The sequence below is a fragment of the Polyergus mexicanus genome, unplaced genomic scaffold (assembly GCF_030449975.1).
Source record: "Polyergus mexicanus isolate NDT 795.1 unplaced genomic scaffold, iyPolMexi1.0 SCAF_6, whole genome shotgun sequence".
Lineage (NCBI taxonomy): Eukaryota > Metazoa > Arthropoda > Insecta > Hymenoptera > Formicidae > Polyergus > Polyergus mexicanus.
Genome location: NW_027223326.1, coordinates 5,255,715 through 5,268,568, shown reverse-complemented (window position 1 = coordinate 5,268,568; position 12,854 = coordinate 5,255,715). Strand labels below are relative to the sequence as shown.

The 12,854-nt window shown below is 35.0% G+C and overlaps 3 protein-coding genes across 3 annotated transcripts; 1 reads left to right on the top strand and 2 right to left on the bottom strand.

The window, feature by feature from the left end:
• Nucleotides 1-4,446: 4,446 nt before the first annotated feature.
• Nucleotides 4,447-10,089, top strand: Nc2beta (negative cofactor 2beta). Its single transcript, XM_070297645.1, has 2 exons — nt 4,447-4,588; nt 9,290-10,089. Exon 2 carries the CDS (start codon nt 9,297-9,299, stop codon nt 9,798-9,800), a length of 504 nt encoding a protein of 167 aa, XP_070153746.1. The 5' UTR covers nt 4,447-4,588; nt 9,290-9,296; the 3' UTR covers nt 9,801-10,089.
• On the bottom strand, nt 5,175-7,785 carry LOC138934183 (vascular endothelial growth factor receptor 3). Its single transcript, XM_070297643.1, has 8 exons — nt 7,553-7,785; nt 7,252-7,474; nt 7,020-7,183; nt 6,677-6,923; nt 6,499-6,601; nt 6,317-6,390; nt 5,680-6,258; nt 5,175-5,609 (listed from the first exon to the last, which is right to left on the bottom strand). Exons 1-8 carry the CDS (start codon nt 7,783-7,785, stop codon nt 5,223-5,225), a joined length of 2,010 nt encoding a protein of 669 aa, XP_070153744.1. The 3' UTR covers nt 5,175-5,222.
• LOC138934184 (nonsense-mediated mRNA decay factor SMG9) lies at nt 9,067-12,523 on the bottom strand. Its single transcript, XM_070297644.1, has 9 exons — nt 12,293-12,523; nt 12,154-12,200; nt 11,835-12,021; nt 11,451-11,750; nt 11,181-11,325; nt 10,663-10,780; nt 10,460-10,571; nt 10,097-10,210; nt 9,067-9,475 (listed from the first exon to the last, which is right to left on the bottom strand). The coding sequence occupies exons 1-8, from the start codon at nt 12,433-12,435 to the stop codon at nt 10,132-10,134; spliced, it is 1,131 nt and encodes a 376-aa protein (XP_070153745.1). The 5' UTR covers nt 12,436-12,523; the 3' UTR covers nt 9,067-9,475; nt 10,097-10,131.
• Between the last annotated feature and the right edge of the window lie 331 nt (nt 12,524-12,854).

Here is a 12,854-nt window from a genome sequence, read left to right as displayed (position 1 = left end):
GTCCAAACGAACGGTGTCCAAATGAACAGTGTCCAATTGAGCGGTGTCCAAGTAAACGATGCGTATTTTCTTATGTGTCCAAAAGCTACTGTATCCAAAATTACTGTGTCCAAATGCACTGTGTCCAATTGAACCGTGTGCAAAATCTCGTGTCCATTTGTAACGTGTCCATTTGCACCGTGTCCAATTATACTGTGTCTAAGTGCACCACTCCCGGTAAAGATAGCTTCTCGGAGTTGGTGCTGGGAGTCCCTGCGCGCGGAGAGGCTTGCAGGGCTCTCAGGGACTCCCCGGAGTCTTCCGTCTCCGTCCCCCCCCCCTTCGGGGGCAGAGGGGGACGGGCATTGGCGGAGTGACGGTCGCCGAGGGGTCTTCGGAGCTCCTCTCGGTAGCTCGAATCGAGGCCCTTTTGGCCGAGAGCCTCAGAGGCATTGAGGAGCGCTTGGAGGAGCGCCTCTTGTCCGTGTTGGAGCGGATGAGGGTCGGTGTAGGGGCCGGCAGCAAGTCGGAGGGGGGGGCGGTAGGGCTGTGGCCACCCCTGCTAAACCCCTCCCGGCCCAGCGGCCGGTGAAGGCCAAGTCCCGGGGGATGGGAGGAAGGCTGCGGCCCCTTCCGCCAACCCTGACCGGGCTTAGCAGTCCGAGGAGGGCAGGCCCCGGAAGGGGGGTGGGAGGAATGCCGCGGCCCCTCCCGCCAACCCCGACCGGGCCCAGCAGGCACGCCCTCCGGCGCTTCCTCCCGCGCAAGCAGGGGAGACGTGAGCGCAGGTGGTGCGGAAGAGGGGGGGTGGACGCGGGGCCCGCAAGGGTCCCGCCCCACCTCAACCCCCTTCCCCGGGGCCTGGAGGGCTTTCCGGTAGAGGGAGGAGAGGGGCGGTCTCTACACAGGCCGCAACGTCGGGGAGGGCTAGGGTGCGGAGGCCCTGGCCTCCGGGGCCGGCAAAAGTTTTGCTGTCGGCATCGGAGGGTACGGGGCTCTCCGTCGATGCGGCGATGGCCAAGGCCCAGGAGTGTATAGATCTCCCGGGGTTGAGCATCGCGCGTCCGGAGAGCCGCAAACGGGGGGGCTCTAATTGAGATCCCCAGGCCGGTAAGGGCCCGGACCGAGGACCCCGAGCCTCCCACATCCGCCGAGCTGACGGATAGGCTTGCGGAGTTCTGGAGTGGACTAGGGTCCGGGTTGCCCGGCCCTCTAACTTAGCGGAGATGCGACTTAGAAGGCTGGACAGCTCGGTAACCTCGGGGAGGTGAAGCAGGCCCTTATAGCCCTCGGGGGGCTGACGGATGGGGGCTTCCGGATCGGAGAGATTCGGAGAACCTCATCTGGCCCGGGGACTATTTGGATGCGGGCACCCATGACCTTCGTTCGAAGGTTGGCGGTTGCCGGGTGGGTCCGCGTCGGGTGGTCGTGGGCACAGGTGGAGGTGCTCCGCGCTCGCCCCCTGCGATGCTTCCGCTGCCTGGCGATCGGCCACGTCAGGCAGCATTGCACGGGAGACGAGGATCGGTCCGGGTGGTGTTACAAGTGTGGCACACCCGGACATCCTGCTGCTCGGTGCACGGCGGAATTCCCCAGGTGCCCGCTCTGTACGGAACTGGGGAAACCGTCGTGCCACTGTATGGGGGCAAGGGGATGTACCCCTCTTTATACCGGGAGGGAAAAAAGGGGGGGACCCTCTGTTTCACATGGGGCCCCGGGTCAGTCGCAGGAGGCTGACCCGCCCACCGCAACGGAAGCGACGGGTCCCCTTCCTAAAGAAGGGGATGATATCTTGGGGGATAGGGGAGGAGGGCATGGAGGTGGGTTAGCCCCTCCAGGACTCCCTTTACCCCCTTTTTAGGAAGTGCGTCGTCCGTAGACGCCATCTTCTGCGGATCACGTAGGTAGGCTCAAGTAGGCCGGTTGGGCACCGGGATGTAATGTGCAAACAGGTACCCGGTGCCCGACCTTTGTAAGCGGTCTAACGTGGCCGCGTAAGGGGGAGTTTTTTGGCGGGTGCGAGTCCCGCACACGCCCCGGAACCGATCCGGGCTACAGTGCTTAATGCATTTTTCTCCTCCCATCGCAAAAAAAAAACAAGATACGCGTAACTAAGGAACGCGATGCTTTGTCTCAGGAGCGTCCGTATATAAGAATGCCCAAATATAATAAGACAATACTTTTCTATAATTAAAAGTTTTTCTTCGATATTTTATATCAATGAATTATAAAATATTGAAGAAAAACTTTTAATTCTAAGAATTTTCGCGGTGTATTTAGAAAAGTATTGTCTTATTATTATATTTGGGCATTCTTACATATAAACGCTCCTGAGACGAAGCGTCGCGGTCCTTAGTCACGCATATCTGGCGACTTGTTGCTAACGCACGAGCGGTGAGTGGGGGCAATAGGCGTAAGCCACAGAATCGGGCCGAAATGTGCAAGTAAATCCCAGCAGCACTGATATAAGTGAACTGGGATTTATATGTAATTTTCGGCTGGATTTTTTAGCTCACGCTAACTCTCCTCTTCTCTCACTTTCCATTTTCTTTCCAGCTTTTCTATCCGCTACCTTTCACCTAACCTAGCTTCCATTGCATCACTCTTCCTTCTTTTAGCTCTCGTTTCCGTATCGATCTACGACCTGCTCGATCCATCTCGGTCCTCGATCCTGACGCCCTCTCTTGCCTCTGTCGTTGTTGTTGACTTTCCTCTTTCTTTTTCTTCTCTCCATAGTCTTAATTCATTGCTTATTCCTCTTACTCCTCCACTAGTTCTTTCATCCACTTTTCCATGTTTCCGTCTTTCTTCCTTCCGTCTTTCCTCCTTTCGTTTCCTTCTGCTCTTCTCACCTTTTCTCACTCACACTCTTACTTCTTCCGCCTCTCTGCACTTTAACCTATCAGGCTCTACTGTCCGCATCCTCTCCCTAACCTAGCTTTCGTCGTACTATTCTTAATTCGCCTGACCTTCTTTTCTCCGTTCCTCTCTTCTCCCTTTGACACCCGTTTCCGTGTTCAACCGCCATATGTTCGTTCCACTTTCTTTCATCTGCGCCATCTCCTATCATGCTTCTTCCCTCTCAGCTCTTTGCCACTTGTCCTGTTAACCTGCTCTGCCTTATCCGCTTCTACTCTCCTCCTTACCGGCCGTCTTTCCGTTGCTTCCCACGTGACTCTCCTCTTCTCTCACTTTCCATCTTCTCTCTCTTTACCCGATTTTCCTAACCTCCAAACCGCTCTAACCTTTGCATCCTTCCTCTATCCCGATCCTTCACTCCACATATCTCCCTTCATTCACCTTGCTGCATCTCCTCACTTTTGTCCCTTCCAATCTCTCACACTTCTCCCTATCTTGTCTCCTTCTCCTTTTCTCCACAAGCACATTTTCTCCCTGTTTACGTAACGTACTCCATGTTGAACCTCCTCAAAAGTAGCGTTTTATTTACTTCGTTTTGTATCGGATAGAATGTATAAAATAATAAATTAAAATTGAATAAATTAAATTGAATAAATTAAAAGAAAATTGCCTTCCGAAAGTGCAATAAAAAAAAATTTAATTTAATTAACTTTATTTTACACGAATAAATATTCGTTGCTAGATTGTATAAAAAAGAATGAGAAAAAAAGTGCCAGGGATAAGAACCGGGGTCTGATGCATGGCAGTCACCCGCTTTAATGCCCGAGCTACGTCGCCTTCTCAATAATCGACCTAACGGAGCTGTATATAAGAAAATATATTATTTAAATATTATTAAAATCAAATTTTTTGGGGAATGGCTGAGCATTGCGCCCTTTGCTCAAGTATTTTTCTAATAGAGTACTACACTATATAATAGATATATAAAAGATATATACTATATATATGTATGTTACGTGTTAGCTACAAGTTACCAGCATGTTACCTATATGTCAGAATTTTTATGCAGCGCCTCACGTTGCAAATTGATGAACTATGAGGCGTGAAAAGTGATGTTTTGGCAGCCCAAATTATTCTTGCGTGCCATTTCGTAATTATTCACTTTATGCTAATGCTGTGATGTGTAACATATTTGTGAAACTTATAAAATTGTCCGAAAACTAAGCTTAGCAAGTTAAGTATTATGTAAAAAGAACATTTTCCATTTCTTTCGACAGCTGTCAAATTACATGTTTTCCCGTATGACTAGGCTTGCTTTGACACTCATTTTACAGTTATTTATTAATTGTCAAAGGAAAAGCTTAGTTTTCGGACAATTTTACGAGTATACTAAAGCGATCTGTAGTCTTGTTTCTTTAAAATATCTTTTTATTTAAAAATGGCACGCAAGAATTCTCAGTGTGTCATTTCTCGCTTCTGACGTCATCATTCCAATATGGCCGCGGCGACTACTCAGAAGCCTTAATAGTATCTCGTCGGTGGCAATGGGCACGAAACAGAGTATGTCCTTTTCTACGTGCACCTCGGGTCCCACTCCTCAACAGTCGGTCTAGATATACTATGTCTATGGAGCTAATGTTAGGTCTATCTTAATATATTTGTATATGCTATGGAGTAAACAGAAAAAACAAGACACCAATATTGGCATTTAATTGTTTTACAATTTGTCAATAACGAAGTAGGAGAATAAGTAAGTATATTAAAAAACATAACCAACCTCTAATTCACTATTTCGATATATCAAAAAAGTATATATTGGTATAAAAGTATTATATATATATATATTAGAAACTTTTAGTGAATGGTATAAATTTGACTGTTTTCTTGTGTTTTTTACAACTTTATACTTCGAAATCCATCTTATTTTAGCAACCTTTAACATTTTTTAAAAAATTTGATTAAATTAGTTTATTTTGAACATAATTGTTATCCTATCATGTTGTTGAAGAGTTCATTGTTTACTTTTCTTGATATTTATATTAATATATACTGTATTTAAAAATATTAAAATATTTTAAACACAAAAGAAATTTATATATTAATATTTATATATAATAATTATTTTATTTCTCAATATCAGCTTTTATATTATTCCATGGAATAAAAATTTCAAAACTTAACTGTGTAGATTTTTATAAATTGAATATATAAAATCTTTCTGGGTTAGGATACTTTATAATACTTTAATATTAATAATTTATTTCTTTAGCCACATTTTTTATTTATATATTTATGTATACACATATATATACATGAATATCTATTTATCCAATGTTTTGAAAGTCTATTAAAGTGATAATAATGTATAACAAGGATTACTTGTTTCATGTAAAAAAATATAGAGGCTCTTTTAGTGTCTGTAAATCTAAAACAAGTTGCGCAAAACTGGATCTATTATGTGGCACTGTATTCCAACAAGAACACATAATTTTATATATATCATGAGAAACAATATTAGGACAGGCTAGACGACATTTATCTTGAATTAAATAACGAATCAAATCATCATTTTGTATGTTAGCATAAGGAAAAGAACCTAGAGTTCCAATCTCCCAAAGAATAACACCGAATGACCAGACATCACTTTTGGAAGAAAAAGCATGATCGCGTATAGCTTCTGGTGACATCCAACGTATTGGGAGTTGGCAAACTTTTCCCACCATATGGTTTATCACATATATTCCATTTCGAGATAAGCCAAAATCAGAAACCTATATCCAATAAATTTTTTAAAGTTCTCCAAGCCAATGTTTTTAATAATTATATTATAGAACTCACTACCTTAAGTGTTAGATCTGAAGCGAGGAGGATATTTCTTGCTGCTAAATCCCTATGTGTGATTCCTTTACCTTCTAAATACTCCATTCCTCTTGCAATATCAAGGGCAAATTTTATAAATTGTTGCCTCTTAATTTCACCACATAAATTTTCATCCTTCTTTTTGTTTTTTTCAATAACATTTACATATCTAGTCTTTTCAAAACAGTACCAAGATAAATCATCCAATTCAACTCTTCTTCTAGAATGCAGATATGCGAGCAAATCTCCACCTTCCATGTACTCTAAAAGTATACATATAGGATTATCTGGTAAAGTGCAGCAACCTACAAGGCTCACCAAATGCGGGTGAGAACCAGCTGCTTTCATTATTTTGATTTCTTCCAATAGTTGATGTCTAGCTTCAGATTCATTGGATGTATCAGAGCATTGCAACATTTTAACAGCTACTAATGTATCTTCATCATTATTTAAGCTGCCTAAATATACTGTGCCAAATTGTCCTTTTCCTAATTCATATATAAGATTTATATATTTGTATGGCACTTCAAATTCATCATTTTGTGTTTTGCAACAATTTTCCTGCAATAAGTTTCATTTGAAATTTCAAATATATCTGATTTGATATTTCTTCATTTACCTCTAAGTTTTGTTCGACATATGTACCAATATTATTCTGGGAAATTAAATTTGGCCATTGAGCCAACTTATAAGCAGAAAATCCAGGAATATTTCCTTTCCTATCATTCAAAAATATACATACAAGCATATAATATATTGATAAAATAAAGAAAAAATAGTTTGACAATTTGCTACTTTACTGTCTAAATGGCCATTCCAATTGATATTCAGTTTTATTACATATTGATACAATGCTGATAAATCCTAATATAATACACATAGCAACACCAGAAAGCAATAGCCACTGCAACATAATTATTACATTAATTTTATACTTACATATTAATTGTCAATGCATATTTTTTGAAAAGATATATACAATGATATTGCCATTTAATGTTTTAATTTTGTCTATATTAATAACAGTAAAACTGCCTTGAGTTCCTGAACAACCTCGGTAATCTAGTGCTTCCACTAATATTTTGTATCCATTTTCGATTTTTACATACTGATTATTAATCTTCAAATCCCAATTAAAAGTATTTTTTGTAGAGGTCACATTACCTATCTTTGTAATATTATATATAAAATACCCTGCTTTTGACGTCGATAGTGGTATGCCAGTACTGGAATATTATATATACATTATATTATGTTACATATAAAATGTACAACAAAACAATACGAGAATCAAACAATTAGATAAAATCAAAAAATCTTACCTTATAATGTAGGAATGAATGTAAGAACTATTGGATGTAATATTCCAATTTATAACAATATTTTTTTTCGTTTGAATTACTTTTACTTTTGGAATAGGCAAGGCCATTTTTGCATCCATGCAACTGCATTTACGATTTATACATTTTGGAACTGTATAAATGATCTATACAATACAACACATATTTTTTGAAAACATGTATATACAATGTGTATATATGTGTTTAATCTTACTTCGGACAATTTTCCTATAGGTTTAGCTCTTGGATTGGCATATACTTGTATCTTATATGTACAATTCGGACGTATTTGTATTTCCGGCATATCATTCAGTAATTGATTCTGCGGTACTAATAAGCTAAATGGACTTTTATTTTGTACATTATAGAATGCAGAACTTTCTATACATTCTTTCTTATTTATATCAGTTACTTTTGGAATACATGTAATTATAATGCTATAATATGTAAACATTTTAATGTATGTAATGATTGAAATATTTAAATTATCCTTAGAGATAACAATACTTATTTACCTGTATGAAGAAGGTTGTTTTCCTTTATTTGGTGGCATCCAGGATATGTTCAATTTTAATAACTTAAGCATATTGTCATTTTCAAGATAATTTTCATCTTTTATAGCATACACTGTAATATTTTCCACAATGCCAGTATATCTCATTGCATTTGTTGTACATATTATATCAAAACATAAAAACGATATAATTACTATATTATATATTAAAATCCATTTGCACTGTGCAAACATTTCATGTTATAATAGAAATCATTATATAAACAAACAATTTAGATATTATATATTTTATTTTATTACTATATATATATATATACAATACTTCGTTTTTTTTTTAATTTATGGAGCAACAAAATGTCTACTTCATTTAATAAGAAATACTATGTCTTTCAAAATTTCGAAGTCTAAATAAAATTATCTCTCTGGTTAAACTTATCTGAGTAACACTTATCTGATAATTTTACTTTAAGTGCTTAAGAATCTTACAAATGCTTATGATAAAATGATAAATATAATCAGGAATTTTTACTGTAAATATTATATTATTTGACGAATTAATAATTAAAAACTATATAAATTGTTGAATGTAAGGATAATTTTTAAGAGAATTATTAATTCCCAATTAAATAATGACCACAAATAACGAAAGTATCAGATTTATTTGCATTAATAATAAAAAAATTAATACATATACGAATATATATGTATATATATGTACACATATACATATTCATATGCACATACATACATTATATATATATATAACATATATATATACTGGGTGGCCCATTTTAATCAATCCAGTCGAATATCTCAAAAACCAAGCCCAGAAAAGAAAAATTTCAAACAAAAGTTGTGTGGCTTCAAGGGGGCCATGAGATGGTGACAGTGATTTGACCTTGAAAAATCATTTGAAGGTCATGTGAAGGTCAACTTTAAAATCTTAAATGGAAACCCCCATTTTTTATTTAGTATTCTTGTAGCTGACATCGAGAGCTTTCCAAACATTATAATAAAGTATTTTTTCATTAAGTACTTTTTGAGTTATTTTATATTTTATTCTGACATATTTTGATATAAAAAATAAAATATTTCGTAAAATATTCAGTTTTCGATAATTTTACCGTAATATTTCTATGTACAGAATAATAAGACAAATTAATTAGTGCCAAAAAAAACAAATAATTGTTTAAAAAAATACATTGTAAATAATTTTCTTAAAAACAATTTTTTTTATATACTAATTGATTTGTCTCATTATTCTGTACATAGAAATATTACGGTAAAATTATCGAAAACTGAATATTTTACGAAATATTTTATTTTTTATATCAAAATATGTCAGAATAAAATATAAAATAACTCAAAAAGTACTTAATGAAAAAATACTTTATTATAATGTTTGGAAAGCTCTCGATGTCAGCTACAAGAATACTAAATAAAAAATGGGGGTTTCCATTTAAGATTTTAAAGTTGACCTTCACATGACCTTCAAATGATTTTCCAAGGTCAAATAATTGTCATCATCTTATGGCCCCCTTGAAGCCATACAACTTTTGTTTGAAACATTTTTCTCTTCTGGGCTTGGTTTTTGAGATATTCGACTGGATGGATTAAAATGGGCCACCCAGTATATATATATAATACATAAATTTTATATATCCTACATTCTCGTAAAATAATTTGATATAGATTCTTTCGAAAACTATAAAAAATATTTTATATTTATATTTTCCAGGAACCAAATGGCCTCGGCTACGATGTCGCCAACTGATGATGACGAGCTTACTCTTCCTCGTGCATCAATTAACAAAATAATCAAGGAAATTTTACCCCATGTGCGAGTTGCAAACGAATCCAGAGAGCTCATCCTGAACTGTTGTACAGAATTCATTCATTTATTGTCTTCCGAGGCGAATGAAATCTGTAATCAACAACAGAAGAAAACTATAAATGCAGAACACGTTCTGCAAGCACTTGAAAAATTAGGTTTTGGCGATTACAATGCGGAAGCGGAAGCTGTATTACGAGATTGCAAAGCTGTAGCAGCTAAAAGAAGACGTCAAAGTACTAGATTAGAAAATTTAGGAATTCCAGAAGAGGAATTATTACGACAACAACAAGAACTATTTGCTAAAGCAAGAGAGGAACAAGCCGTTGCAGAGCAACAACAATGGCAGCAGTTACAGGCTGTTGCACAAATGGCATCAATGCAGCAAGTTGACAGTGAACAGGAAGATTATTCATAAAATTCAAAGAAGACAAAATTTATATTTAAAAACAGTTCCGTGCATACGCACATACAATTCTGTACTTCAAGAGAAAAATATTTCTAATATATCGAACAAAACATTGATGATAAAAAAATCGATACAGATGAAAATAATAGTTGATAATAATTAAAAACTATTGGATTAAAAAACGATGTTGAATATAAATTTTATAATTCATAAGAGTGAATTCTGTATTACACTCGTATTTTAAGTATCTTAATTTTATCATTATAATTGATAAAAACTGTATCATATAATAAAGCGAATTATACCTTTATTTCTTTTATGTAAACAGCTTTTTTTAAGTTCAAGGCATTAGTCTTCCATATTCAGAAGATAGATGGCTTTTCTTTATTGCCTCCATGACTTTTGAAACATAATGGTACCTATCAATATATAATAACATCTATATTTCATTATATATAATTAATTACAAGAAGTTAGACTTCTGTATATTCTTTACTTATCAATAAATTAGCTTGCCTATCTGACTTTGGTATTCATAATATTTTAAATGTTAAAGTTTGGGAAATTACAAAGAATACCAAGGATAGATAAGAAAATTCATTCTTAAGTTGAGTACAATAATTTGACTAAAATAAAGGATACTAAATTTAGAATATTATTTGATTTACCAGTTTTTTTCTGTTAATACAGACGGCGTCATTGGGTTCCTAGTAACTCCATGTATTTTCGTTCGCAGTTTGTCTATGAGAGATTTTCCATTTTCACAAAATATCATATCTTCTGCAATAAGTAAGCAATAAACAATATTAATATAAGCAACTATCAAATATTAAATACAATTTTCTATAAATGACTTTAAGTGGACTTTTACCTTCTTTCCTTGAAGGTATCAAAAATAAGTTTAAAACATTTTCTGTTGAACAATGGCTCATATCTATACCGCTATGAGTTTGTAGTCGAGAACTTGAAAATACTTTATTATAAAATTCCTGGAAAAAATATAAAATAAAAATATATTAACTCTGAAAATGTAGATACGCCTAAATAACAATTAAATTTTTAGTACATTGATGGAATTTAATAATCTGTCCATTTTTAATTTTATCTTTACTCATATTTTAACAATTTTGATACACATGCATAGAATGAAAATATTGTCATATATGTAATCAATTTAGAGTAAGAAAGCAACTGAAAGACAGAGCTATCTTATTAATGAAAATTTAATGATAATGAAAGAGAAGTGCAATAAAAAAAATTAAGTTTAAGGTAATCTAGTTAATTAAGAATAGGAGAATGGAAAAAATAAAGATTTAAAAGATAGGTCTTATTGGATTTCAGAAAATAAATTATATATTGAGAATTTGTAATATATATATTACAAAGCACCTTCATTTGGTCAATAATACTTGGCATAAAATCTTCTAATCCTACTTTGTTATGCAAAAATACAACATGTGGATAATATTCCACATAATCTTGATCCATAATAGTTGTTGAGGATGGTTTTAACATTTCTGCAGTTTGCAAAAATCTATAAGAGAGAGAAAGAGAGAAATATAAAGATGTTACTTAATTCTTGATTATAACTTTATAACAAAATAAGATTGTTATTGTTATTGTCAAGAAATTAACAAATATTATTTATTATACAATTACCTCACCAAATTTGGATCAATAAACCAATCTTGTACGAATATAATAACATGGCATACTGAAAATAAGAATGCTGCAAATTGTAGAGATTGTAGCTCCAAATTAGAATCAGTATTAATAAAATCAGTTGTGGTTTTTTTTTGATCAAAGCATACAGGATAGTCAGTTACAAGTCCAGAAAGAATTGGTTGCGTATCCAGATATATTACCCTATTTTTACTTATAAAAAAATCTATTCCGGTAGTACAATTTGTTGCATCATTTTCATAATGCGATAAATCTTGGACTTGAAAGATGTTGGATCTAATGATAATATAAAATTATTAAAATATTAATGTGAATAAAAATAGCTAAGGGTAACATAATACAAATAAATGCAATACATACGAGTAATATGATGTTAATAGTGACATAATTGTTGATTTGCCAACACCTTGTGCACCTAGACATCCAACAACTAGAAAGTCTTGTTGGTCGCATAGATAATCTATTGGATTTTCACATAGTTGCATATTTTCGTCCATAAATTTGATACAAGTACTCATTTCAGGACATATCGAAAATATACGAATTGCTAAAATATATATTTTATATTATTTTTGTTATATGTTTTCAAATTAAATTGAAGTATATTAATATATGTATATTGTGTACATAACACATATATTAATTATTATATTAATTACTTTATATATTAATTACTTACAATCTGGTATTTTCGTTGGTGCTCCTGAAGATATATCAGGATCTTTTCTAAAATTTTTTTATTATATTATTGTGTACATTGTAACAAATGACAAAATATGTAAATTAATAATTATTGTAATTAATAAACAATATCGTACTTGTGCCCATTGCGTTGACTTGGAGAAACAGCTCTACTTTCTCCTTCACGAGTTTTCAGTATAAATGTTGGCCGTTCTACGATCTTAATTAGAGTCTTATTTTCTCCGTCTTTAATTTCTGAATCTTTTGATGTCGACAACATCTTGACATATTTTCTTCTTCTCTCTTTAGTGCCAGTTTCACCAAGTCCGGTTAGGCTGTGTCACAGTCATAAACATAGTCATGGTGTAAGTAAGTGCTACTGCGCAGGCATTTCTACTGACCAATAAGAGAGTGTGACAAAATTCCGCTATCTTGTATAATTTATGGATATTAAAACGATTCGATAAAACGATCGATAAATGGATATTAAAGATTCGAGCAAGAAAGGGTTTTAATAAAAGATCTTTCGTGTGTAATTATAATTATGGTGAATATATTTTTAGAAAATAATAAATATAAACACATAAATATAAATAAACAAATATAAGACACATGAACACATAAGAAACAATAAACATATAATAAACGATAGAGAATACATAACACATAAGAAACGAATAATAAATGAACAATAAACAT

Coding starts and splice junctions, on each gene's coding strand:
- LOC138934184 (XM_070297644.1), bottom strand. CDS start 12,435: ATGTTGTCGACATCAAAAGATTCAGAAATTAAAGACGGAGAAAATAAG. Junction 11,751..11,834: donor CTATTAACATCATATTACTC/GTATGTATTGCA, acceptor TATTATCATTAG/ATCCAACATCTTTCAAGTCC. Junction 10,781..11,180: donor GTATTATTGACCAAATGAAG/GTGCTTTGTAAT, acceptor TATTTTTTCCAG/GAATTTTATAATAAAGTATT.
- Nc2beta (XM_070297645.1), top strand. CDS start 9,297: ATGGCCTCGGCTACGATGTCGCCAACTGATGATGACGAGCTTACTCTT.
- LOC138934183 (XM_070297643.1), bottom strand. CDS start 7,785: ATGTTTGCACAGTGCAAATGGATTTTAATATATAATATAGTAATTATA. Junction 6,391..6,498: donor ATTGGAATGGCCATTTAGAC/AGTAAAGTAGCA, acceptor CTGGATTTTCTG/CTTATAAGTTGGCTCAATGG. Junction 5,610..5,679: donor CTTCAGATCTAACACTTAAG/GTAGTGAGTTCT, acceptor TATTGGATATAG/GTTTCTGATTTTGGCTTATC.